Source organism: Narcine bancroftii, chromosome 1 (genome assembly GCF_036971445.1).
Source record: "Narcine bancroftii isolate sNarBan1 chromosome 1, sNarBan1.hap1, whole genome shotgun sequence".
NCBI classification, from domain to species: domain Eukaryota; kingdom Metazoa; phylum Chordata; class Chondrichthyes; order Torpediniformes; family Narcinidae; genus Narcine; species Narcine bancroftii.
In genome coordinates, this window is record NC_091469.1 from 159,124,221 (window position 1) to 159,151,646 (window position 27,426).

Below are 27,426 nucleotides of genomic sequence, written 5' to 3' on the forward strand. Positions count from 1 at the left end.
CCTTTCTTAAACAGAGGAACCACGTGCGCCACCCTCCAATCCTTTGGCACTACCCCTGTGGCCAGTGACATCCTAAATATCTCTGTTAATGGCCCCACTAACTGTCCACTAGCCTCCCTGAGTGTCCTAGGGAATATTTTGACCGGTCCGGGAGATTTATCCACCTTTATCTTTTTCAACACAGCCATCACTACCTCCTCGGTTATCCTTATATGCTTCATGACCTCCCCCCTATTTTTCTTTACTTCAACTGGTTCAACATTTTTTTTCCCTAGTGAATACCGAGGCAAAGAAATCATTCAAAATTTCCCCCATTTCCTCTGACTTCTCACTCAGCCTACCCTCCCTATCTACAAGGGGTCCAATTTTATCCCTCACTAATCTTTTACTTTTAATGTACCTATAGAAACCCTTTGGATTTATTTTTACTCTGTCAGCCAAAGCCTCTTCGTGCCTTTTTTTGGCCTTTCTAATTTCTTTCTTAAGATTCCTTCTGCACTCCTTGTAGTCCTCCTTCAAATTCTCAGCTCCCTGCTATTTATATCTCTTGTACACCTCCCTTTTTCTCCTAACCAAATTTCCAATATTCCTCGAAAACCAAGCCTCCCTATGATTTCCAGCCGTTCCTTTGATCCTCACTGGGACATATCTACTCTGTACCCTCAAAATTTCTTTTTTGAATATCCTCCATTTTTCATTTACATCCTTACCTGAAAATATCCTGTCCCACTCAATACTTCTTATTCCTTCAAAATTTGCTCTTCTCCAATCTAGAACCTCAACTTTAGGCCCCTCCTTGCTCTTCCCTAAAACTACCCGAAAACACCTGTACCAACTACACACACACACACACACACACACACACACACACACACACAGTACACTTGTACCAATTATGTACATGTGGTACACCTGTACCAACTACACACACACAGTACACTTGTACCAATTAAGTACATGTGGTACACCTGTACCAACTACACACACAGTACACTTGTACCAATTATGTACATGTGGTACACCTGTACCAACTACACACACAGTACACTTGTACCAATTAAGTACATGTGGTACACCTGTACCAACTACACACACAGTACACTTGTACCAATTACGTACATGTGGTACACCTGTACCAACTTCACACACGGTACACTTGTACCAATTACGTACATGTGGTACACCTGTACCAACTACACACACACAGTACACTTGTACCAATTACGTACATGTGGTACACCTGTACCAACTACACACACACAGTTCTCTTTTCTCTTTGGCTTGGCTTCGCGGACGAAGATTTATGGAGGGGGTAAAAAGTCCACGTCAGCTGCAGGCTCGTTTGTGGCTGACAAGTCCGATGCGGGACAGGCAGACACGATTGCAGCGGTTGCAGGGGAAAATTGGTTGGTTGGGGTTGGGTGTTGGGTTTTTCCTCCTTTGCCTTTTGTCAATGAGGTGGGCTCTGCGGTCTTCTTCAAAGGAGGTTTCTGCCCGCCAAACTGTGAGGCGCCAAGATGCACGGTTTGAGGCGTTGTCAGCCCACTGGCGGTGGTCAATGTGGCAGGCACCAAGAGATTTCTTTAGGCAGTCCTTGTACCTTTTCTTTGGTGCACCTCTCTCACGGTGGCCAGTGGAGAGCTCGCCATATAACACGATCAACAACAGTACACTTGTACCAATTATGTACATGTGGTACACCTGTACCAACTACACACACAGTACACTTGTACCAATTATGTACATGTGGTACACCTGTACCAACTACACACACAGTACACTTGTACCAATTAAGTACATGTGGTACACCTGTACCAACTGCACACACACAGTACACTTGTACCAATTAAGTACATGTGGTACACCAGTACCAACTATACACACACAGTACACTTGTACCAATTACGTACATGTGGTACACCTGTACCAACTACACACACAGTACACTTGTACCAATTATGTACATGTGGTACACCTGTACCAACTACACACACAGTACACTTGTACCAATTACATACTTGTGGTACACCTGTACCAACTACACACACACAGTTCACTTATACCAATTATGTACATGTGGTACACTTGTACCAAATACACACACACAGTTACACTTAAAATAATTATACATATTCTGGAATTATTAACAAACCAAAGGGTGCACAAAGGTGTGTGTCTATTGAAAGGTCGATATGTTTAAAGAAGATAATTGAGTTATGGCGTGAAGTTTTGGGGAGCAGGGGTCCATGCCCCGTGGTGGTGGTGCGGATGGCCGGGATGCCCTGGAGTCTGTGGCTTGCGGGGGGGTGGGGGGGGAGAAAAGAGGGGGCAGTGGAGATAAATCAGGGCCTGTGTCCTCAGGGATCAGTGAACACCTCGGGGGGGGGGGGGGGGGGGGGTCCATGCCTTGGGGTATGTGAACACCTCCAGGTTTGTGTCCTGGGGTCTGCACCTTGAATGACCACACCTCTGAGATGTGCCAAAACGTCGTCCACTCTATCGATTTCCATTCTCTGCAGCACCAGGCACTGGAGTGATTAAACGGAGTCCAGTGCAACTCTCTCATAAATAAAGCCAGGAAATGCTCTGAATATTTTGTGGAGACAGTGAGCTAACACTTCAGAGCAAAGGCTGTCCCAACCACCCCATAGATGCCGGGAAGGGGCGTGAACACAGACTGCTCACAGTCTCCTCTCATTCCCAAAGGAGAGGCATGATGAATGAACAGGGGAGTGTCCGTGGCTTTACATCTTCTGGCACTCAGGTTAATCCAATGGCTGGGAAGTCACAAAGAAACAAGATTGTTTCACCCCAGACTACCAGCACAAGTATGTTCCTTCTGCACTGGCACCCTCTGGGCATCTCGTCTTACCCTCTCCTCTCATCTGACCAGCAGGCAGGGGCCCTGCACTCTCTGCTCTGAGCCAGACTGGACGCATTCAGAGGGACACTGCTGAGCCCTCGGTGCGGGGAACAGCCCCGGGACACGTGGCCTTGGTCAGTGCAGCTCCACTGCTGCGTCCACCCAGCGTGGCGCAGCAGCACTTGACCTTGGTGGGAGAGGTTCAGAGTCTGGATGCTGGACAGCGCTATCTCTGGTGCCCAGGGATAGTGGCGTAATCTGAGCAGCCAGATGATGGGGACGGGTGAGTTCTGGAGGATCGTGTCCATGCTGCAGGCAGAGGGGGCAGAGACCGAGCGGGGCAGCAGCAAAAGCTGCATGACAGAGATTTAGAGCAACAAGATACCACTTAGAACACACTCCAAGTACAATCCCTGACTCATCCATACCCACATCTCCATTTCCTTACTGTCACGGCGATCCCATTCTCTCAGAATCAGTGGGGATGTGAAAGGAAACCCCAGAAATGTCTCAAATTCCCAGCAAGCAAATCATCACAAACGTCAATCAGACCATGGTGCTTCCTCGCCCGCCAGTTACCAGAGGTTTGTTTCTGGCTTGTACATCAGTGGACGGGTCATTCTGCACCCCAGTACTCCCCCCCCACCCCCACAAACGGTCGCCTCCTCCTGTCGCCTGCTCACGCAAGGCACGGTGCCTGCAGGGTGCGAGAGTGGTGTGGTACCTAACAACATCAATGGGAAAAGCAGCAGCCACTCCGTGGGCAGGCAGCTGCGCATTCCTGGCTCTCCCACTGCATCAGGCCAGCACAGTGTGCTGACTGAGCCCTGGCCAATCAGCTCCCACTCCCGGCATGACGCAGCAGCTTCAGCTCACCGGCAGGAAGGGGGAGGGGGGTGTGGAAGCCACGTGGGCAGTCGATGTATGGGGAGCACCAACGACCCGGGATTCAAATCCAGCTCTGTCTGTCCCCGAGACCTGCGTGGATTCCCCCCCGGGTGCTCCTGTTTCCTCTCCCCTCCCCCCAAAGCGTTGTAGGTTAATCGGGTTTCAATGGCCGAAATCGGGCTCTACCGTGTTGTAAATAAAATTAAAAATTTTATTTCGGGAGTATTTAAACGAGAAATAGACAAGTATCTCATTAGTGAGGGTACCAAGGGATATGGGGAGAAGGCCGGAAAGTGGAACTAGTGTAGAGTAGCTTAGCACAGATTTACGGAACAGACTCGATGGGCCGAGTGGCCTGCTTCTGTTCCTTTGACTTTTGTGAATCTTGTGCGTGAATGAGCAGAGCAAGGAATGAAGGGTAGGAGTGAGGGAATGGGGAGAAACTCAGCAGGTCATGCTGCATCCGGGGAGGTGTAGGGCTCCTTACTTCGTCAGTTACCTGACGAAGGGCCCTAATCGAAACGCCGGTTACCCTTTACCTGTGTGACGTGCCGAGTTTCTCCCGCACGGTTGTGCACTGCACTTGACCCAGCGCTGCAGATTTTCTCATGTAACCTCATCCCTTGCCCACTCCCTGCAGGGAATCTGATCAAATGCAAGTAAATCCTACATCTGGCGTTAAGCAGTAAAAATTCAAGCCCTGCAAATTTTAGATGCAAGCCATCTATTAACTTTGCATGAAACAGCAATCTACGAGGGGAACTCAGCGGGTGTTTTGGACCATTTCTGACACTTCTCTGCCCTTTCTAGATCTCTCTGCCTCCATCTCAGGGGACAAGTTATCTCTTCACTCTTCCTCCAGCAGATAGTTCACTGCTCCCAAGTCTCTCATCGTCTCCACCTTGGTCTGGACCCTTTCCTAGTTCAACGCTGCCCTGTGTGCTTTTCATGAAAATACTATTGACAATCCCTAAGCAGTCTTCATCTTTCCATGTGCATGTTAATCCTATCCATGTTCTTGATTATGAGGGGAACATCTCGTACCAAATGTGGCGGGGAGACGGGATTGCTGGGGGACAAGTGGATAAAGGGAGTACACAGTGTTGGATATAGGTGCAGTGAACTGATTGCTCCAGGTGGGCCAAAAGGAAAACAAAATTCTGGGGGAACACTGTGAGTTAGCATCTGATGGGGTTGGAACCACAGCAACAGAGAAGGTTCAGAGCAGGAAGGCATGGCCTTGGCAGTTTGGGACGAGGGAAAGGGGCTAATCTGAAAAGCTCTGAAAATAACGCAGACTTCCCCTCCGCGGACTCCACCTACATCTCAGCGGCCGACACACTGAAGGACCCATCATTCTCTTCTCCCTCCTCCCGTCGGGGAGAAGGCTCAGAAGTGTAAAACCGAACATCAATAAGTTTGAGCCTTCAGGCTCCTGAATGAACCCCACAACGGTGCTACCATGCTACCCTTGCTTGGTGTTAAATGATTTGTTATCATTGTTAACTCAATAATCTGAATTGCGCTCATGATCTACTATATAAGCCTGTATGAATCCAAGAATTCGGAACTGGAATCTGCTGGACATTGCTGTCAGAAACGTTCCCCAAGGCCTCCAACCCACTGCCTTCTATGGTGAGCAGCTCGCTATCTTTATAGCACAAGACCATAAGATACAAGAGCAGAAATTGGCCATTCAGCCCATCGAGTCTGCCCCACCATTTAGTCATGAGCTGATCATTCTTCCACTCAGCTCCACTGCCCAGCCTTCTCCCCATAACCTTTGATGTTCTGGCTAATTAAGAACCTATCAATCTCAGTCTTAAATACACCCTTGGCCTCCTCAATTGCCTGTCACAACAAATTCAACAGATTCTCCACCCTTCAGCAAAAAAATCCCTCCGCATCTCTGTTCTAAGCGGATGCCCTTTGATCTTGATATCGTGTCCTCTGGCCCTAGACTCTCTCATAGGAGAACTAACCTTTCGACATCAACTCTGCCCATGCCTTTCAACATTCAAAATGTTTCAATGAGATATCCCCCCCCCCCCCGTTCTCCTAAATTCCAAGTGCAGGACAAGAGCTGTCAAATGCTCCTCATCAATTAACCCTTTCATTCCCGGAACTATCCTTGTGAACCCCCTCTGAATCCTCTCCGACATCCTTTCTCAAATCAGGAGCCCAAATCTCATAGGGCAGGCTAGTACACAGCACCTGATGGGATGTCCCAGAGCACTGCACATGCAGTCACCTAAGGTAGTGAAGACAGCTTGGCTGTCAAGCTGAACGAAGCAATATTTCAAAGAATATAGTCCTCAGGTGTCATAAAGGCTCTATTCCACTCCTAACCCTTCAGCCGATATTTTCTTCAGTCAGAAAAGTCCTTCATCTATAGTACCCACATCACATAGGTTTTCCATATCAAGCAACATTCTTTAATTACACTACCGTAATAGTAGAGTTTAGAGGACCAAATTATTGGGTCAAACTTGGAGGGGGGGGGAGGGGGGGTTAAACTCTTACTCAGACTGTGGGCAAGTACCTGCATTGTTCAAGGCGTCGGGAGCTCGAATGGCTGGAACTAGGTTGTAAGACCATGTTCAGGGCACCAAGTGCTCAAATGGGGCGAATGTCCACAGCCAGGGAGGGGGGGGTGGAGTCATGAGCACAGATGGGCAGGGGGGCCCAGGAACTCGGATGGGCGTGGGGGTGCTGGGGTGGCAGGAGCATGAGTGGATGGTCAGGGCGTCAGGATCCTGGATGGGCAGAGAGCCTGGGCCATAAAGGGAGTCAATAATTATATGGGTATATATGGAAATAGAATCTAGATGGTATCCAGTCATTAAAGACAAAGAAACATATTTATTACTAGCTTGAAGAACACTTTAATAATGTACGGGAGAATATGAGTAAAGTCGGATTTTGCAAGTGGGCTATTCCAGGGAGCCCTGTACATTAGAACATGGAATGGCCCTTCGGTCCACAATGTTGTGTTGACCCATATAACCTACTCCACAGTGGTTTTCAAACTTTTCTTTCCACTCAAATCTCACTAAGTATTCCCTGTGCCATCGGGGCTCTGTGATTAGTGAGGGATTGCTGAAGGTGGGATGTGAGTGGGAAGGGAAGGTTGAGAATCACTGCTCTAGATTTGGCTTGAGAAAAATGGTCATTGGCCCATTTCCTTTGGAGTTGTGAAAACCTGCACATAACGAGTCAATGAGGGACAATTAAAACCGTGATTTTCAACCTTTTTCTTTTCACCCACATCCCACCTTAAGCAATCCCTTACTAATCACAGAGCACCGATGGCATAGGGAATATTTAAGGTGGTATGAAAGTGGAAAGAAAAAGGTTGAAAACCACTGATCTAACCCTTCTCTCCCTTAGCCATAAACTGCATTTTTCTTACATTAAACATGATGCGGATGAAGTGTTGTTGGTGAGATCTCACTGCCCTTCGAAATGTCATGGGATTTTAGGTCCATGTGTCCTGAAGGGTGGCAGCAGAGGGTGCAACACTCTGTCAGAACCCCAGCCAGAGGATTAGCCAAGGATACGTGCCAAATCCCTGGAGAACGGGAACTGTTGCTACGTGGCTGAAGCAATTATCTGAGACCACCCACCCCAACCCCCCATCCCCCCCTCCCAACCTCTACTGCTGCAAAAACCTACCTCCTCAGGGCCGGGTACCTGACAGAAACCGTCACCTGCAGCAAAGCTGTGGAAGTGATGCGCGTGCTGTGCCCAATCCCCACACCCTCGGAGCACAGGAGGCGGCCGAGTCTGCCGATGGCACGGTACATGTCGCTCGTGTCCACCCGTGTGCACGGCAGAGACCAGCTGGGAGGTGAGACTGAGCATCCTGCGTTGCAGCCTGCATTTTATACAGTGACTGTGAGGGTGGGGGGGGGGGGGGGGGCAGTTTCACTACTGGTACATTCTGTGCACAATCATATCAAAGGTCAACAGACACCAGCCAACACAGCAACCAAATGAATCATTTACTCCAGGGACTTGGTAAGCATCCCACTGATTACTGCATGTCCTAACCTTTCCCCTACTTTCCACAAGTTATTCACCAGAATAACAACTTTGAAAATAAGTTGAATCTACCAACTCAGTTGTACTTGCTTTGCTTGGTAACCCTCTCGCCGCTGCTCCCCACACTCCCCAATCATAGAACATTATAGGGAAGTACAGGCCCTTCAGCCCTCAAAACCCTTGTGCCAACTCATATAGTCCTTCCCAAAAAAAAGTACTAAAATCTTCCTGCCTCATAACCCTCTATTTTCCTTTCATCTATGTGTCCCCTCCAAGAGTCTTTTAAAAACATGAGGGGAATAGATAGAGTAGATGCGAATAGGCTCTTCCCCTTGAGGGAAGATAAGATTGGAACGAGGGGTCACAAGCTAAGGGTTAGGCGGCAAAAGTTTAGAAGCAACATGAGAGGAGCTTCTTCACTCAGAGAGTGGTGGCTGAGTGGAATGACCTTCCGGAAGAGGTGGTTGCAGCAGGGTCAATTTTGTCATTTAAGAGGAGGATGGATAATTGATTGGATGTGAGGGGATTGGAGAGTCATGGACAGGGAGGTGAGATTAGAGGAATCACTTAAATCAGTGCGGTCTAGAGGGGCTGAGATGACCTGTTTCCATACTGTGATTATTATATGGTTATATAAAAGTCCACTCATAATCTTTAGACCTTCTTTGCTCCAAAGACAAAAGACTGAGCTCTGTAAACCTTGCTTCATAAGACACATTCTCCAAATGCCCCTAATGTTTCAGCCTCCACCACGATCTCTGGCAAGGCATTTCAGGCACTCACAACTCTGTAAAAAAAAAACTTGCCCCTGTTGTCTCCCCTAAACTTCCCTCCCTTCACCTTGTACACATGTCCTCTGGAGTTTGCTATTCCTTGGTCAATCTCCTCTGCACACTCTCCATAGCTTCTACATCCTTCCTATAATGAGGTGACCCCTTTGACTATTTCTGAACGCTGGTGTAATCTCTAATTCAATCCTGAATTATGCAGCTTCACAACCTTAAAATAGTTCCTCCAGCCTTTCTGTATAATCACATTGTCACTGACCAGACCAGACGATCCATTCGCAACAACTTCTCTCTATCGCCTTCTGCCTATTTACTTTGCATTCGTAATGCTTGCTATCAAATTAATCTTTTTTTGCTTTAATCTCCATCACCTTTATCAAGTGTTTGGGAATGCAGGAGTTGTGGGGAGGAAATGTCATCTCCACTGATACTGTCACAACTTGCACTTACAACGTTTCCCCCTCATTGACAATCTTTCTTTTTTTTCTTTTCTTTCTTTCTTTCTTTTGGCTTGGCTTCGCGGGCGAAGATTTATGGAGGGGTAAATGTCCACGTCAGCTGCAGGCTCGTTTGTGGCTGACAAGTCCGATGCGGGACAGGCAGACACGGTTGCAGCGGTTGCAAGGGAAAATTGGTGGGTTGGGGTTGGGTGTTGGGTTTTTCCTCCTTTGTCTTTTGTCAGTGAGGTGGGCTCTGCGGTCTTCTTCAAAGGAGCTTGCTGCCCGCCGAACTGTGAGGCGCCAAGATGCACGGTTGGAGGTGAGATCAGCCCACTGGTGGTGGTTGATGGGGCAGGCACCAAGAGATTTCTTTAGGCAGTCCTTGTACCTCTTCTTTGGTGCACCTCTGTCACGGTGGCCAGTGGAGAGCTCACCATATAACACGATCTTGGGAAGGCGATGGTCCTCCATTCTGGAGACGTGACCTAACCAGCACAGTTGGATCTTCAGCAGCGTGGGTTCGATGCTGTCAGCCTCTGCCATCTCGAGTACTTCGACGTTAGGGATGAAGTCGCTCCAATGAATGTTGAGGATGGAGCGGAGACAACGCTGGTGGAAGCGTTCTAGGAGTCGTAGGTGATGCCGGTAGAGGACCCATGATTCGGAGCCGAACAGGAGTGTGGGTATGACAACGGCTCTGTGTACGCTAATCTTTGTGAGGTTTTTCAGTTGGTTGTTTTTCCGGACTCTTTTGTGTAGTCTTCCAAAGGCGCTATTTGCCTTGGCGAGTCTGTTGTCTATCTCATTGTCGATCCTTGCATCCGATGAAATGGTGCAGCCGAGATAGGTAAACTGGTTGACCGTTTTGAGTTTTGTGTGCCCGATGGAGATGTAGGGGGGCTGGTAGTCACGGTGGGGAGCTGGCTGATGGAGGACCTCAGTTTTCTTCAGGCTGACTTCCAGGCCAAACATTTTGGCAGTTTCCGCAAAACAGGACATCAAGCGCTGAAGAGCTGGCTCTGAATGGGCAACTAAAGCGGCATCGTCTGCAAAGAGTAGTTCACGGACAAGTTGCTCTTGTGTCTTGGTGTGAGCTTGCAGGCGCCTCAGATTGAAGAGACTGCCATCTGTGCGGTACTGGATGTAAACAGCGTCTTCATTGTTGAGGTCTTTCATGGCTTGGTTCAGCATCATGCTGAAGAAGATTGAAAAGAGGGTTGGTGCGAGAACGCAGCCTTGCTTCATGCCATTGTTAATGGAGACAATCAACACAGGCATAAAAACACATATTAGGCCTTTTCAAGCTGCAGCACCCGGGTCGGCCTCAGAGGACCTGGGTGAGGTTACCAGGTCGTTAGCGCCTCCCAATCCTTCCGAACTGCAGGCCAACTTACTCGCTAAATCGATAAGGGGGATCCTGCCCCTGCAATGACAGGGTGAGTGATGCATCATGCACTCACCGGAAGTCAAATCGCGCAGTTCTAATGGCGGACAGAAGGGTTGTACAGATGCTGGCCCTGCAACTACATGGTGCAATAACAAAGCAGGCAAGTATTTTGAACATCGTTGTCAGTTGTATGCTGCATGCAATGGAGGAACAACAGCGTGTATACGCTGAGTGAATGAAGAAATGGATGGAGGAGGACAGGCAGGCCAAGGTGATCAGTCGCAGACGTAGGCAACTGGTTTATGTGCGCTTCTTTCAATGCCCAATGATGCCTTGGTGACGTATCGCTGACGTCACCAGGTTTACAGGGGAAGCCATTTTGTCCTTTCAAAGCAGCAGGGGAGGATGCCCTGGCAAGTTTTCATGGATTCCCAGACCACCTCGGAGGTAGATCTGGGACCTGGGTGGGTTTTGACTGGGCTTGCCCGGTTAGGACCTTTCAAACTGCCTGATCCCCAGGATCATTAACCGGGTAAATTGCCCAGTTAACCCCGTTTTACAGAGCAATTTGAAAGGGCTTACATGATAGGCTGCAGACGCCATGATTGTAGTAAGAAACACCAAAATGCTGGTCTTTTCAGCATCTGTAGGAGGACCAAAGATATATTGGCAACTTTTTCGGGGCCTGAGCCCTTCTTCAAGGGGGGAAAAAAAAACAATCAGAAAAGCAGGATATCAGAAAGGTCTCAGAATTCAATGGGGGGAGGGAATCGAGGGACCAACATAGTGGATATAACCTCACTTTCTCTTCTTTTCCACTCATTGATGTTTTTTAAAGTAATTTATAGCAATTTTTCAATCTGTAATGCTGACACAAGATGGAAGCTGCTCAGCTCAAGATGGAACAAGCTGCAGAAGGCAGAGAATGCAGTTCAGAACATCACACAAACTTCCCTCCCTTCTGCAGACCCCATCTACTGCCAAGGGCAGACAGGACAGCGTACTGAAGGAAGCCACCGCACCCCAGACCCATCTACATCTCGTGTTGCCAAGGACAAAAACCCAGCAGGATCCAGCCACGTTGTTTGCAACGCCAGTGGACCAGGGGTCGAATCCAGCTCTGCCTGTAAGGAGTTTGTGGGTTTCCTCCAGGTGCTCCAGTATCCTCCCACATTCCAAAGACTTACGGGGTTGTAGGTTTTTGAGCATGGGCCAGAAGGGCGCGTTTACTGTGCTGTACATCTAAATTAATACATTGAAACTAAAACAGTCCACATAAAAAGTCATAGATGCTGCGTGACCTGCTGAGTTGCTCCAGCGTATTTTGTGTACTGTGCTCGACTCCAATATCCGTAGAATTTTTTGTAAACTACAATTACAGTAGATCAGTCATTGATGTGAACCCCCTGGGCAAAGTGTGCAGAGTTTTGGTTTCTGCATCCAAAAAAGATATACTTGCAAATAGATGCAAAAGGTTTACTGGATTGACTCCTGGGAGGGAAGGATTTTTGTTCAGGGAGTGGCTGAGGCTAAACGTTGAAGAGCGCGAAGCAACTTGGAACACGGGGCACCGACGGGGGACTTCTCAGGCTGGATGGTAAGGGTGTGCTCTTGGGGGGTCCGTTTCGGAAGATAGGGCCACCCCGTTCTGACAAAGATGAAAAAGTTCTTTACAGAAGGACAATGGTCCTTCTGCAGGAGGCAAACCAGAGAATAGATTAAAGGTCAATAGGTTTTGAGTTCTGCAGGGGGAGTCTGTAGGTCGAGAGGGTGTCTAGGACAATGAGGGCTCCTGCAGGGCCTCGGCCACTGAAGGGCTTCCTGATGGGGTCAGTGATTTGGATCTGGAGCTCGGGCGGCCGATGGACCGAACAGGAGTGTGCAGCTGCAGGAGGTGAATCCACGGGACACTCGATCACTCTTAAGGGACTCTCTTTTGATTCTCTTTCTCGTATTGTTATGGGCGCTGGGCAATGTTTCATGACAACTCTTTGTTTACCTTACGGCAGAGAAAGCTTAATCATGGATGATGGGATAATAAAATGACCTTGAACCTTGAGTGAGGGAGTTGTGGGGAACAGGGTTTCAGGCACAATGCGGCTAACCTCTGCTTATGTTCTTAATCACAGAACTCTACGTCCCACTATGACGGTTTGCAGTCCTGCAAGGATAGATTTAGGTCCAAGGTAAATAAAAACACAAATGCTGGAGGAAGTCAGCTGGTCTCGCAGCGTCCATAGGAGATAAAGATACATAGCCGATGTTTCAGACCCAAACCCTTCTTCGAGGTATGAATGAAAAGCAGGCAGGCGGGAGACCCGAAACATCAGTTCTACATCTTTACCTCCTATGGACGCCGTGAGACCAGCCGAGTTCCTCCAGCATTTGTGTTTTGACTACCATCACAGCATCCGCAGACTTTCGTGTTTCACTCATAAGTAAGCGATTAGAAAGATCATCAGCTGCATATCTGACCCCTTGATTAAGTGACGTCCATCTGGAGGAGTTGGAAACTGCTGGGAGTCTCGGCAGACACTTTTGCACCTGATCTGCTGAGCCAAGACACCTCCAGCTCACTGCACCTCATGGACGTCTAACGTAAGGAGAAAATGATGGCCGATTTCAAGACTCCTCCAGCTCACTGCACCTCATGGACGTCTAACGCAAGGAGAAAAATGATGGCCGATTTCAAGACACCTCCAGCTTACTGCACCTCATGGACGACTAACGTAAGGAGAAAATGATGGCCGATTTCAAGACTCCTCCAGCTCACTGCACCTCGTGGACGTCTAACGTCAGGAGAAAAGGATGGCCGATTTCAAGACTCCTCCAGTTCACTGCACCTCGTGGACGTCTAAAGTCAGGAGAAAAGGATGGCCGATTTCAAGACACCTCCAGCTCACTGCACCTCGTGGACGTCTAACGTAAGGAGAAAAATGATGGCCGATTTCAAGACTCCTCCAGCTCACTGCACCTCATGGACGTCTAACATAAGGAGAAAATGATGGCCGATTTCAAGACTCCTCCAGCTCACTGCACCTCGTGGACGTCTAACGTCAGGAGAAAAGGATGGGCCGATTTCAAGACACCTCCAGCTCACTGCACCTCGTGGACGTCTAACGTCAGGAGAAAAGGGATGGCTGATTTCAGCTGCCTGACAAAAGTTGGGGCGAAGCATCTTCCTTCCTACAGGATGCGTGGTTATGATCTGGAATACGCTGCAGGTGAATGAGGACAGAAACGTGCACTTAGGCGCACCGTGCTGGCCATGATGCCGACCTAATTAATCCCATCTGCCTGCACAAGGTCTGTTAACCTCATGCTCGTCAATCCATCTAACTGCTTTCACCACCTCCCCCGGCAGGGTAATGCCACACATCTAGCACCATTTTTAAAAAAAAAAAACTGGACTCAAAATTCCCTTCAAACTTTCCCCACTCACCTTAAAGCTCAGCCTCTATATGTCATTTCCACCCAGGGAGACAGACTGCTTCTTATAATTTGATACATTTCCATCCAGTTGAAGGTGGTTTAATGAAGAGGGAGGGGAGAAACCCTCTCAACTACCATCCGTCATTTGCTTAGATGTCTCCAAACAATAACATCCGAGAGTTTAAACTCTACACTGATCCCCAGCCAGTAATCTGGCTGTTTGAGATGTTCACTGTCTAATGTTTACACTCTCCTGGATGTGACTGGCCACTGCTAGGCTTGAGAGGCTGGGACTCGTCTTCCTGGAGCTTAGGAGGAGTGACTTTAGAGAGGTTTATAAAATCATGAAAGACGTAGATAAGGTGAATAGCCGTGTCTTTTTTTCCAGGGTAGGGGAGCCTCAAAACTAGAGGTGAAAGATTTACAGGGGACTTGAGGGGCACTTTTCTCACAAAGGGAGAAGTGGGTCAACAGAACGAGCTGCCAGTGGGAGAAGTTTTTAAATGTTTAGATACACAGCAAGGTAAAAGGCCCTCTGGACCATGAGCATGTGCCCCCAAAATACACCAATTAACCTCCAATCACTGGCATTTTTGAAGGGTGAGAGGAAACCCGGAGGAAACTCAGACACGTGGAGAACATCCAAAACTCCTTACAGACAGCACCAGATTCGAACCAGGGTTTGCTGGCGCTATAATTGCATTGCGGTAACCAGGAGGCAGATAGAACTATGTTTAAAAGACATTCGGATAGGTATATAGATAGGAAAGGTTCAGGGGCATGAGCCAATCACAGGCAAATCGGACAAATCCAATGGCTCTCAACCTTTTCCTTTCCACTCACATCCCACTTTAAGTAATTTTCTATGCCATCGGTTCTCTGTGATCAGTAAGGGATTGCTTAAGATGGGATTGTGAGTGGGAAGGGAAGGTTAAGAATCACTGCTCTAGATCCAATTGTTACTGAAATATTTTGCTTGAGAAAAATGGTCACTGACCCATTACCTTTTGACTTGTTATGTGCAGTTTCAGAACTCCAATGAGGGGCAATTAAAACAGGAATCTTCAAACTTTTTTCTTTCCATCCACATACCACCTTAAGCAATCTCTTACTGATCACAGAGTACTGATGGCACAGTGAATACTTATGGTGAGTGGAAAGAAAAATGTTTGAAAAATCACAAGTCTACACCAGCCCTTTCTCAACCTTTTTTTGGCTAGTGCCCCCTTCAGACTCTGCTCAAAGTTTCCGGGCCCCTTCCCTGTGAAGCAGTCAAGTTTAGTTGATTTCTTCCATACTTCTTTCCTACCAACTACACATAAAAAACGTTATTATTTCAGTCCACGGCCCCCGCTTAAGTGTTTAAGTGTGCTGTGGCCCTTGTTGAGAATGGCTGGGTCTACACCATTTTAGGCCGAAGGGTTGGTATCTGTGCTGTAAACCTAGAGGGAATGATCTTCTGCTCGTTCTGCATGTACCCTAGCCCCACAGGCCCAGTAACGGTTGCCAGAGGTCTGTGCCTGCCCTGCTGTATATTGTGGACACTGGTTACCCGAGACAGGGAGATATCCTAAAAATACACAGAGATGCTGGAGGAACTCATCCTATCTTGCAGCGTCCTCCGGAGAGTCAGGATATATCACCATTTCAGGGCTGAGCCCTTCAAGGTATGAGCAAAGAACAGGAAGGCTCAGGATAAAGACAGTGCTGGGCTGAGGGTGGGGGTCCAAGCCAACAGAAGGGCATTTGGGGGGGGGGGGGGGGGGGGAGAGAGAGAGAGAGGAGAGAGAGAGAGGAGAGAGAGAGAGGAGAGAGAGAGGAGAGAGAGAGAGGAGAGAGAGAGAGGAGAGAGAGAGAGGAGAGAGAGAGAGGAGAGAGAGAGAGAGGAGAGAGAGAGAGGAGAGAGAGAGAGAGGAGAGAGAGAGAGAGAGAGAGAGAGGAGGAGAGAGAGAGGAGAGAGAGAGAGGAGAGAGAGAGAGGAGAGAGAGGAGAGAGAGAGAGGAGAGAGAGGAGAGGAGAGGAGAGAGAGGAGAGAGAGAGAGGGAGAGAGAGAGGAGAGGAGGAGAGGAGGAGGGAGAGAGGAGAGAGAGAGGAGAGAGGAGAGGAGAGAGAGAGGAGAGAGAGAGGAGAGAGAGAGGAGAGGAGAGAGGAGAGAGAGGAGAGAGAGAGGAGAGAGAGAGAGGGAGAGAGAGAGGAGGAGAGAGAGAGGAGAGAGAGAGAGGAGAGAGAGAGAGAGAGAGAGGAGGAGAGAGAGAGAGAGGAGAGAGAGAGAGAGACAGACCACACTGGGGAAAGGCGACGGCGGGGAAGAAAAGTGGGGTGTTTGACAAAAAGCCAGAGAACTCTCCGTTAATCCCATTCGGTTGCAAGGTTCCTGGTCGGAAGATAACGTGCTGTTTCTCCAATTTGTGGCGATCTCAGTCCTGGCGGAGCATGAGGACCATGGACAGTCATGTCAGCAAGAGAATGGGATGGGGAATTGAAATGGGGTGGCTCAGGCCCGAAACGTCGGCAATGTATTTTTTACCTCCTATGGACGCTACAAGACACGGCTGAGCTCCTCCTCCAGCATTTTGTGTGTGTTTTAACTACAATCACAGCATCTGCAGACTTTCATGTTTCACTCAGGAAGATGACCTGCCTCTTTGTGGAGTCCGCTTCATGGTCACCCACAGAGCGAGCAAGTTAGCACCTAATCAACAGCCTTGCACTATTTTCAATTACCAGCTCACAGCCCATGCACTTCCTGCAGTATTTACCCAGTTTATCAACAGATAAAAGTTACAAAGTTTGCAATAACAGCAAGCTGTCCACACAAAGCTGTTTACTTTGGACCATTCCACTTATAATGATCCCAGAGGAGGCAGACCAAAAAGTAGGTGAAAGGATGACTGAAGGCTTAGGCAATACCACTTTACAGTCACAATTTAGAGTGGATATTTAGATTCATTTATTATCGTCAGAGACACAGTGAAAGAATTTCTTTAGAGTAGCCTTCAAAGGCTGGCAGTGTCACCTGGCAAGCATGAGGTTTGGAGGAGTCTTTCTATCAGAGTGATGTCTTAACCATCTGTCCCCTTTCCCTTAGAATATTAAAGATCCTATTAGCAGGCAACATGCAGAAACTCTCTGTGATCTGGCTATCACTCCCATCTCAGAAGCACCACATAACAAAAGGCTCACAGTTCTGTTTTTTCCACATCCCTCCAAAACTGGAGAGAGATCCACAAGACTATAGATCAGCCATTCTCAATGCCAGCCCACGGCACATTTAAGACCTTAAGGCTGGAGCAAACCATCGAGTTTTCCTTGTCATTGAATCACGAGCAGATCCATTTCCCCCACTCAGCCCCACTGCCCAGGCTCTCCTCATAACCTTTGAGGCCCTGGGCTAATCAAGAACTTATCAATCTCTGCCTTAAATGCACCCAATGACCTGGCCTCCACAACCACCTGTGGTAATAAATTCCACAGATTCACTACCCTCTGGCTGAAGAAATCCCTCTGGCTGAAGAAATTCCTCTGCATCTTTGTTCTGAACGGACACGCTTCAATCCATAAGGTTGGGGGGGGGGGGGGGGGCACGGACTGAAACCCTACATAGTTTGTAGATTTCTTATTTCGTTGGTAGGAGAGAGAAGTACGGCAGAAAACCAACTAAATGACTGCTTCACAGGTAAGGGGCCCAAGGTGGGGAGCGGGGAGGCGGGGGGGGGAATCATATCTTAAAAAAAAGGTTGAGAATGGCTGGTGTCGATGTGGAAATCTGGAGCAAACAATCTGCTGGAGGAACTCTGGGTCGAGCAGCATCCGTGGGAGAAAATAAAACGGTCAGACCCTTCAAGGCGGGATGAAGAGACCGACTTCTCCCACAGATGCAGTTTGAGACATAAGGAGTTTTCTCCAGCCAATGTTTTTTGTTTTGCACTTCCAAAAACTACTGTTATGACAAGAATACTGTTGGATGTGGGATGAACGCAGAAGGTAGCAAACCCAGCCAGGTCCATCACAGGCTCCGATCTCCCGTCCGTTGCAGACATCTACGTGCGGCACAGCCTCAAGAAGGCAGCCAACATCAGAAAAGGACCCCCCATCAGCCCTGGTCACAGCCTCTGCTCCTTGCTCCCCTCGAAGACCAGTACCTCTTGGCTCAAGAGCAGTTTCTGGCTATCAGGCTCTTAAACGGCCCCTTGTTACATCCATCCTACTATTCAACACCATAACGAACCGGTCCTATACTACCGCAACACTATTTTTTTTCATTACACAATGATAACTCAATATTATCGATCTTTTGTATATATCTCTTTTTAATTTAATGTATAATATAGAATTTGATTTTTTTTTACAAAGTATCTGCTTTGAAGATAAAAGATTTATCGTCATTATTGAGATCAATCAAAACATTAAAAGGAACTTCTTCAAAGCACCAGCCATTAATTTTCACCTTTTTTAAAAAAAATAAATAAACTTGGAGTACCGTGTTCAGTTTGTCACCTCATTATAGAGGGATGTGGAAGCTTTGTCAAATTTATTGCCATCTGACTGCACAAGTCCAACAGGATGAAGAGGAGATTTACCAGATGTCTTATGGGACAAGAGCTGGCCTTTTCTCTTTGGAATAAATAAGAATGAGAGGTGTTAATAGACATCTACAAGATTATGATGGGCGGTCAGCACCTTTCCCACCCCCCAGTGCAAGACAAACACCAGAGGGCATCTGAACAAAGCGAGAGGAGGAATGTTGGAGGCGTCAGGAGCAAGTCTTTTGCACAGAGTAGTGGGTGCCTGGAATGCATTAAAATAGAGGGCATGTGTGTAAGCTGGGGAAGGTTTAGTTTATTGAATCGGTCTCTAGCAATCGTGGGCCAAAGAGTCTGTTCTGTGCTGGAATATTCTATGTATTCTTATCCAAATGGTGTGACCTCAGATAATCCAGTTCCCTCAGTTGTTCTCATAGGCACCACCTCAAGATTCAGGGGAGTCGGTTCAGGACAGAGGTGAGCAGGAACTACTTTTTCCCAGAGAGTGGTGAATCTGAGGAATTCTCTGCCCAAGGAAGCTGTAGAAGTTGCCTCATTGACTGCATTTAAGGTGCAGTTGGATAAGTTTATACATAGGAGGGCACAGTTAGCACAACAACGGCAGCAATCGAAGTTCAAATCCGCTGTAAGGCATTTGGATGCTCTCATACCTTGATGAAGGGCTCAGACCCGAAAAGTTGGTTAAATATCTTAGCTTCCTATGGATACTAGTGTGACCTAGAACCATAGAACACTACAGCACAGAAACAGACCACTTCAGCCCTTCTAGTCCGTGCCAAACCATTTTTTTTTGCATAATCCCACTGATCTGCTCCCAGCCCATAGCCCTCTACTTCTCTCCGATCCATAAATGTTAAAATTCACCACCTGAGCTTGCAGCTCATTCTATACTCCCACCACTCTGTGTGGGAAGAAGTTCCCCCTCATGTTCCTCCAAACCTTTCCCCTTTCACCCTTAATCCATGTCCCCGGTTTGTATCTTGCCTACCCTCAATGAAAAAAACCTATCTACATTTACTCTGTTTAGCCCCCTCAATTTTAAATACCTCTATCAAACTCCCTCATTCTTCTACACTCCCGGAAATAAAATCCTAACCTGCTGAGTTTTAAAAAAATGTAGACAGGCCATTTCGTTTCCCCCCCCCCGCCGAGTCTGAGCCGCCCAATTACACCCCATTAACATACAACCCCCCGGACATTCGAACAATGGGAGGTAACCAGAGTCCCCAGTGAAAACCCACACAAACCTGAGGAGGAACATACAAACTCCTTACAGGCAGCACAGGATTTGAATCCCAGTCTCTATTGCTGACGCTGTACAAACATTGCTCAAACCGCTGCACCAACCCAAGAGCCTTGGTATATTAAACTACAATCACAGCATCTGTTTCTTCCAAGTTCTCCAGTTTTCTCCCACCCTCCAAAACATATGGGGCTGGTAGGTCACCCTCACACTGAACTGGAGTGGAGGGGCACTCATTCCAGATACTGACTATGCCTCGTGCGAATAGTTTACCCCTCAGATCCTCTTCAAACGTCTTCCCCCTCTCCTAGTAGTAAATATACCTACTGTGGAAAACAGATTCTGGCCGTCAACTCTTTCTGCACCTATCAGTTTTCTACACCTTGTCACGCCATCCCTCAGCTTCCTTTGGTCCAGAGAAGTTGAGGCCAGGATGGTGCAGACCAGTCTCCTTCACACTCCAACCATCCCCATGCTCCAACCGTTTATCCAGGCCCAGCACACCAACCCCCTCAAAAAAAAAACATGCTCCCAGCAGGCCCACCCTGCAGGCCCCAATGTTCCCAGCAGCCCCCACCCCCACCCCCGTTCCTCGGTGTGCATGCAAAGGATGACTTATCCTGGACTCACACACCTCCTCGTTAGTCAGGAAAGCCCAGCAGTGCCTACACTTCCTCAGGAGGCTGAGGAGGGCAAGGTAACTGGCCACCATCTTTATTACCTTTTACAGGAGCATGATTGAGTGTCCTGTCTGGTTGCATCACTATGGGGGAAGGTGACTGCAAAACATTGGACTAGAAGGCAACACAGAGGACTATTAAAACAGTGAAGAACAATGGGGTCTCCTTGGTCTACTGATGAAATTTACCAAGAATGATGTTGAAAGAGGGTTCAAGTAATTATTGAGAACTCTTTCGATTCAGCACACAGTACATTTGACCCATGACCATCAGGAAGGAAGACAAAAATCAGGCCAGTCAGGCTGGCAAATAGCTTCTTCCTGCAGGCGGGGAGATTGATGAACAGGGAAGTGATACATATTTTGGGTGACACGATATTTTAACTCTGGTTCTCAACCTTTTTCTTTCCACTCACATCCCATTTTAAGTCATCCTTCTGCCATCGGTGCTCTGTGATCAGTAAGGGATTGCTTCAGGTGGGATGTGGGTGGGAAGGGAAGGTTAAGAATCTCTGCTCTAGACCCAATTGTTACTGAAATATTTTGCTTGAGAAAAACTGTCATTGGTCCATTTCTTTTAGAGTTATGAAACCGAGCACATAACGAGTCAATGAGGAACGATTATAACAGTGGGTTTCAAACTTTTTCTTCCCACCCACATCCCACCTGAACCAATCCCTTACTGATCACAGAGCACCAATGGCAGAGGGATGACTTAAAATGGGATGTGAGCGGAAAGAAAAAGGTTAATCTGTTTTAACTTGTATCTTTATGTATAGATGTGATTATGTACTGTGTATTGTGTGTGCACAGTGGTCTGGAAAAATGCTGTTGGGTTCGATGTGTACAGTCAGAGGATGATAAACTTGAACTACGACCGAGGTCTAACTGGGCTGCCCGCAAAACAACCTCCCTCGCTGCGTCTTGATTCAAATGGCAATAAATGTGAGTGTGGGTGATCACATCAGGAGTGACCAAAAAGGAAACAAAGGATTAAAGAAGTGAGGTAAAGCTAAACAGGAAAGTGTGCAGATGCTGTTAAGTGCAACATACAAAAGAGCAGGTCACATATCCCTTGGATGGAAAGCCTCATGCACTGCCTAACCAAGGCTACCTGCAACCTGGAGGAACCGCTAATATTCTGCCTGGGCACTCTCTAACCTCCCTCTCTCCTTTCCTTGATATTGGCTTTGTCTAAAGATACTCCACCCTACTTGTATAACATATGGAGATGATTTTCCCACTGGCCAGTTAGAGGTGGTTTAATTCTGTTAAGTCCTGTATTGGCATAACACTTGACTAGTCCATGTCGAGGGAATATCACACCAGCTGTCATCTCCCAGCCTTTTTCTCTTCTACCTTCCTATCCATATCTCACCTGTTCATCTGTGCCCCTGCCCCCAGCCTGTCAGCTTTTGGCTCGTACTCTGACGAAGGGCCCAGGCCCGAAACATTGGCCACCCTTTACTTCCCATGGCTGCTGCGTGACCTGCTGAGCTTCTCCAACACGTTTGTTTGCTGTGAGTGAGGCAACCTGGCCAGATGTATTGTTGCAGCTATTATGTGTTTTAATTTACTACGGTAACAGGCCCTTCCTCTGCAGCCCAATCAACCCATGACCCTGATATGTTTTTGAAGGGTGGGAGAAAACCCTTACAGAAACAGGGAGAACGCATAAACTCCTCACGACGGCGCCAGATTCAGCAGGAGAAAGGACGCTGGGGCTGTAACAGCGTTGTGCTAACCGCTACACTAACCCAATGAGAATAAATGTTTCGTGATCTCACATTGCAGAGCATGCAATGAAATCGGTTCCCAAACTGAAACGTAATCTGCAGAAGTTTGCTTTGACCTGCAGGAACAGCAAACTGAATGGGCGTTTGTGAACTGATCACAAACCAGGCCCGAACCTTCAGCGCATTTCATCCACCTCAGCAGAAATTTGGCCTTTGCTCCCTCTAGAGAGGAGCTGCGTCGCCTGCCTGTCAGCTTCCACTTGACCAGTGTGGCAGATCTCCAAATGGAAAAAGACGGCTTCGCATTGAAACAGTGTTGTTGCAATAAACAAGGCAGTGCAGCTGGTGGAATCGTTGCCTCACAGTTCCAACGACCCAAGGTCTGAGTCTGACCTCGGGTACTGCATTTGCGAAGTTTGCACGCTCTCCTCGAGACTGTCCCGAGTTTCCTCAAGGTGCTCTCTTCGCACATCCCTCACCATGGAGGGGTGGATATGTTGGCCATTATAAGTAGTCCCACGTGCGTCGGGGGGGGGGGGTTTGGATTCGTAAGAGTTAAATGGGAATTCAGTCAGAATTTGAGCACAGAAAAAGGCACATCTTTACGGTCTTCCTGAGTTTGTTCCACCTGCCTGTGTTTACCCCTTACCCTCTAAACCAGCCATTCTCATCCTTTTCTTGGCTATGGCCCGCCCCCACCCCAGAACTGAAAGTTAAATAAATGGGACCCAACAGTGTCAGACAGATGTTTTCGCTGTAAGGAGGAAACGGGAACAACAGGACATGCAATTAGGGCATGTGAGAAAGTGGAAAAGTTTTGGGAAGATATAAACCAGATATTAAATAAAATCACAAAAAGCTACATACCAAAAAATCCAGAGATCTTTCTTCTAAGTAACATAAGAAGTAAAGAACTTAGCCTCAATTTGGATGGAGCACAAAAAAGATTTATTATGATAGCCTTAGCTGTAGCAAAAAAATGTATTATGTCAACTTGGAAATCAGAAGAGAGCCTGAGAATACAGCAATGGTACCTGGAAATGAATAAATGTATTCCATTGGAAAAAAATAACATAATTTAAAAAATAAAGTCACATTATTTGAACAAATTTGGGAACCGTACATGGAACATAACAGAGAGGGCCTACCGCGGACCTCCACCCCCTAAAATGACAGAATGAGAAGACAAAATGACCTGATCCAGTGTGTAAAAGTAGATGACACCATTTTTTTATTGTGTGATATTGTTTATTGGGTTTATTGTACTGTATATGTTAAATGTTTAATGGGTTTGGAGGGGGATGGGAAGGAGGGAGGGGGGAAAAATGGGGAGAAAATGCCACCGTTCAAGAGGGAAATGTTTGTGTGTATTTTGATTATATGGTTGATAGTGTGAAAAATAAAATTAAAAACAACACAGGTACTTTCTGCGGACAAAAGTAAGACCCGTGTAAAAGTCAACCACACCACCCCACACAAATTTGACTAAAGAAAAACTGGTCCCAAAAGATTCAACGATGATGTGAGTATATACAGTATGTTAGAAAAATAGAAAATTACAGCATAGAAACAGGCCCCTTCAGCCCTTCTAGTCTGTGCCAAACCTTTTTTTTTTTGCTTAGTGCCACCGAACTGGACCCAGTCCATAGCCCTCCCATCCAAATTCCTCTTAAATGTTAAAATTGCATTCACCACCTCAGCTTGTTCCACACCCCCACCACTCTCTGTGTAAAGAAGTTCCCCTAAACTTTTCCCCTTTTACCCTTAATCTATGTAGTCTGGTTTGTATCTCACCTACCCTCAGTGGAAAAAGCCCACCTACATTTACTCTGTCAATCCCCCTGAATCTTAAATACCTCAGTCAAATCTCCCCTCATTCTTCTGTACCTCAGGGAATAAAGTCCGAACCTGTTATGTGAGGTGAAAAGATTTTTTACGTGCTGTGGCCCCCAGGAGGCCCGTAGGGATCCATTGAGAATGGCTGCTGTAAACCATTCCTTTCTTTGAACCGATTTGAGAATGGCTGCTGTAAACCATTCCTTTCTTTGAACCGATCCAAATGACATTTAAACACAACCTCTTCCTCTTCCACTAGCAGCTTGTTCCACAGACCCATCACCCTCTGTGCAGAAACTCTTGTCCCCCAGGATCCTTTTAAATCTTTTCACTTTCAACCTATGCCCTTTCAGATTTATTGTCCGAGAACATACATGACATCACATACCTTTTTCCTGCGGGCCAGGCAGAATTACCACTTATTGGCGGTGCAAAAAAAACTATACACATCAACATGTAAACAAACAAAAACTGTAAACAGATAATGAACGTAAACAAACTGCAATACAGAGGGAACAAAAGAAAATCAATAAAGTGCACAAGTACGAGTCCTTAAATGAGTCCCTGATTGAATTTGTGGTTGAGGAGTCTGATGGCAGAGGGGTAGCGGCTGTTCCTGAACCTGGTGGTGCGAGTCTTGAGAGACCTCTTCCCTGATGGCAGCAGCGAGAACAGAGCGTGTGGTGGGTGGTGAGGGTCTTTGATGACTATTGCACCTCTCCAATGGCATCATTTCTCGCAGATGTACTCATGAGTGGGGAGGGTTTTGCCTGTGATGTCCTGGGCTGCATCTGTAACCTTTTGATGGGCTTTACACTTGGGTATATTGGTGTCCCCATACTAGACAATGATGCAGCCAGTCAGCATATCCTGGGATAAAGACTGTGACCATACTCATGCCCTTTATCATTTTATAAACATTTATGACTGCCACTCCAGGATAAGTTCCAGGCTTTCTTATAACTCAAATCCTTGGGTCCCTCCAAAATCCCTGCAAATCTTTCCTGTACCCTCTCAAGTTTAACCACTTCCCTCCTTTAGTAGGAGGACTAGAACTATTTATGGTATTCCAGGTGTGGACTCATTGGCCTCTTCACTCTGCTACCATCGGGAAAAAGGTACAGGAGCCTAAAGACAAACAATCAGTGGCACAAGGACAGCTTCTTCCCACTGCCATCTGATTCCTGAATAATCAATGAACCAACGACACTGCCTGACTTTGACTGTTGCTTCTTGTACTATTTTATTTACTTATTTTGCAAGTAAACATTTGCACAGTGAGGCTGCCGCAAGACAGAGAATTTTGCGACATGTTCATGACAGTAGATTTTGAAATTCTAATCTTTCATTCCCACTCATCAACACACAACTATCCCATCATCCCTGTTCAAAACTATGACTGGCCAAAGTCAAACTCATTGCCAACAGTTATAGGCCAACCTAACATATTAACAGGAGGAGGGGGGGGTGGAGGAGGAGGGGGGGTGGAGGTGGGAGGGGGGGTGGAGGTGGGAGGAGGGGGAGGTGGGAGGAGGGGGAGGTGGGAGGAGGGGGAGGTGGGAGGAGGGGGAGGTGGGAGGAGGGGGAGGTGGGAGGAGGGGGAGGTGGGAGGAGGGGGAGGTGGGAGGAGGGGGAGGTGGGAGGAGGGGGAGGTGGGAGGAGGGGGAGGTGGGAGGAGGGGGAGGTGGGAGGAGGGGGAGGTGGGAGGAGGGGGAGGTGGGAGGAGGGGGAGGTGGGAGGAGGGGGAGGTGGGAGGAGGGGGAGGTGGGAGGAGGGGGAGGTGGGAGGAGGGGGAGGTGGGAGGAGGGGAGGTGGGAGGAGGGGGAGGTGGGAGGAGGGGGAGGTGGGAGGAGGGGGAGGAGGGAGGAGGGGGAGGAGGAGGAGGGGGAGGAGGGAGGAGGGGGAGGAGGGAGGAGGGGGAGGAGGAGGAGGGGGAGGAGGGAGGAGGGGGAGGAGGGAGGAGGGGAGGAGGGAGGAGGGGGAGGAGGGAGGAGGGGGAGGTGGGAGGAGGGGGAGGTGGGAGGAGGGGGAGGTGGGAGGAGGGGGAGGTGGGAGGAGGGGGAGGTGGGAGGAGGGGGAGGTGGGAGGAGGGGGAGGTGGGAGGAGGGGGAGGTGGGAGGAGGGGGAGGTGGGAGGAGGGGGAGGTGGGAGGAGGGGGAGGTGGGAGGAGGGGGAGGTGGGAGGAGGGGGAGGTGGGAGGAGGGGGAGGTGGGAGGAGGGGGAGGTGGGAGGAGGGGGAGGTGGGAGGAGGGGGAGGTGGGAGGAGGGGGGAGGTGGGAGGAGGGGGAGGTGGGAGGAGGGGGAGGTGGGAGGAGGGGGAGGTGGGAGGAGGGGGAGGTGGGAGGAGGGGGAGGTGGGAGGAGGGGGAGGTGGGAGGAGGGGGAGGTGGGAGGAGGGGGAGGTGGGAGGAGGGGGAGGTGGGAGGAGGGGGAGGTGGGAGGAGGGGGAGGTGGGAGGAGGGGGAGGTGGGAGGAGGGGGAGGTGGGAGGAGGGGGAGGTGGGAGGAGGGGAGGTGGAGGAGGGGGAGGTGGGAGGAGGGGGAGGTGGGAGGAGGGGGAGGTGGGAGGAGGGGGAGGTGGGAGGAGGGGGGAGGTGGGAGGAGGGGGAGGTGGGAGGAGGGGGAGGTGGGAGGAGGGGGAGGTGGGAGGAGGGGGAGGTGGGAGGAGGGGGAGGTGGGAGGAGGGGGAGGTGGGAGGAGGGGGAGGTGGGAGGAGGGGGAGGTGGGAGGAGGGGGAGGTGGGAGGAGGGGGAGGTGGGAGGAGGGGGAGGTGGGAGGAGGGGGAGGTGGGAGGAGGGGGAGGTGGGAGGAGGGGGAGGTGGGAGGAGGGGGAGGTGGGAGGAGGGGGAGGTGGGAGGAGGGGGAGGTGGGAGGAGGGGGAGGTGGGAGGAGGGGGAGGTGGGAGGAGGGGGAGGTGGGAGGAGGGGGAGGTGGGAGGAGGGGGAGGTGGGAGGAGGGGGAGGTGGGAGGAGGGGGAGGTGGGAGGAGGGGGAGGTGGGAGGAGGGGGAGGTGGGAGGAGGGGGAGGTGGGAGGAGGGGGAGGTGGGAGGAGGGGGAGGTGGGAGGAGGGGGAGGTGGGAGGAGGGGGAGGTGGGAGGAGGGGGAGGTGGGAGGGGTCCCGGCCCGGCTTCCTGTCCCCAAGGGAGCTGCGGCCTAACCCCCCCCCCCCCCACTCCCCCATCCCCCCCTCACCTCGGCCCCGTCCCTGGGCGCCCGCTGACGCTCACCCGCCGGCTCCTTCAACCCCGACGGGCCGCTCACTCGGGCCCCGCCGCCCGCGACCTCCGACTGCTCGCACTGGGCGCCGCCATCTTCGGGAGGAGGGGGGAAGAACTGCGCGTGCGCCAACCCACACACCCCCTGCAGGAGCGGACGGGGTAGAGCGAGGAGCGGCACCACCAGCAGGGGAAAGGGTCCCAGCAGAGCAAACCAGCGGGGGAGACCCACTCCAGCAGGAAGGGGAGCAGCAATTAATTCCTGCAGGATGCTGGGGAATAGAGAAAGACTTCCAGCAGAGAAAAATTCCAGGATAAAAATATCAGCTGATA

General features: G+C 49.2%; 1 protein-coding gene across 2 annotated transcripts in view; it reads right to left on the reverse strand.

The window, feature by feature from the left end:
* hmgcs1 (3-hydroxy-3-methylglutaryl-CoA synthase 1 (soluble)) overlaps window positions 1-27,129 on the reverse strand; it is a 43,330-nt gene extending 16,201 nt beyond the window's left edge. The window contains exon 1 of one of the 2 annotated variants that reach the window (XM_069942464.1): window positions 27,106-27,129. Coding sequence is in view for 1 of the 2 variants with exons in the window: in XM_069942457.1 (XP_069798558.1) it covers window positions 7,427-7,557 (131 nt within the window). In the remaining variant the exon portion in view is untranslated. Of the gene's footprint in view, window positions 1-7,426; window positions 7,615-27,105 lie in introns of those variants that run through there. The other variant, XM_069942457.1, reaches the window with a different exon arrangement.
* Window positions 27,130-27,426: the final 297 nt, after the last annotated feature.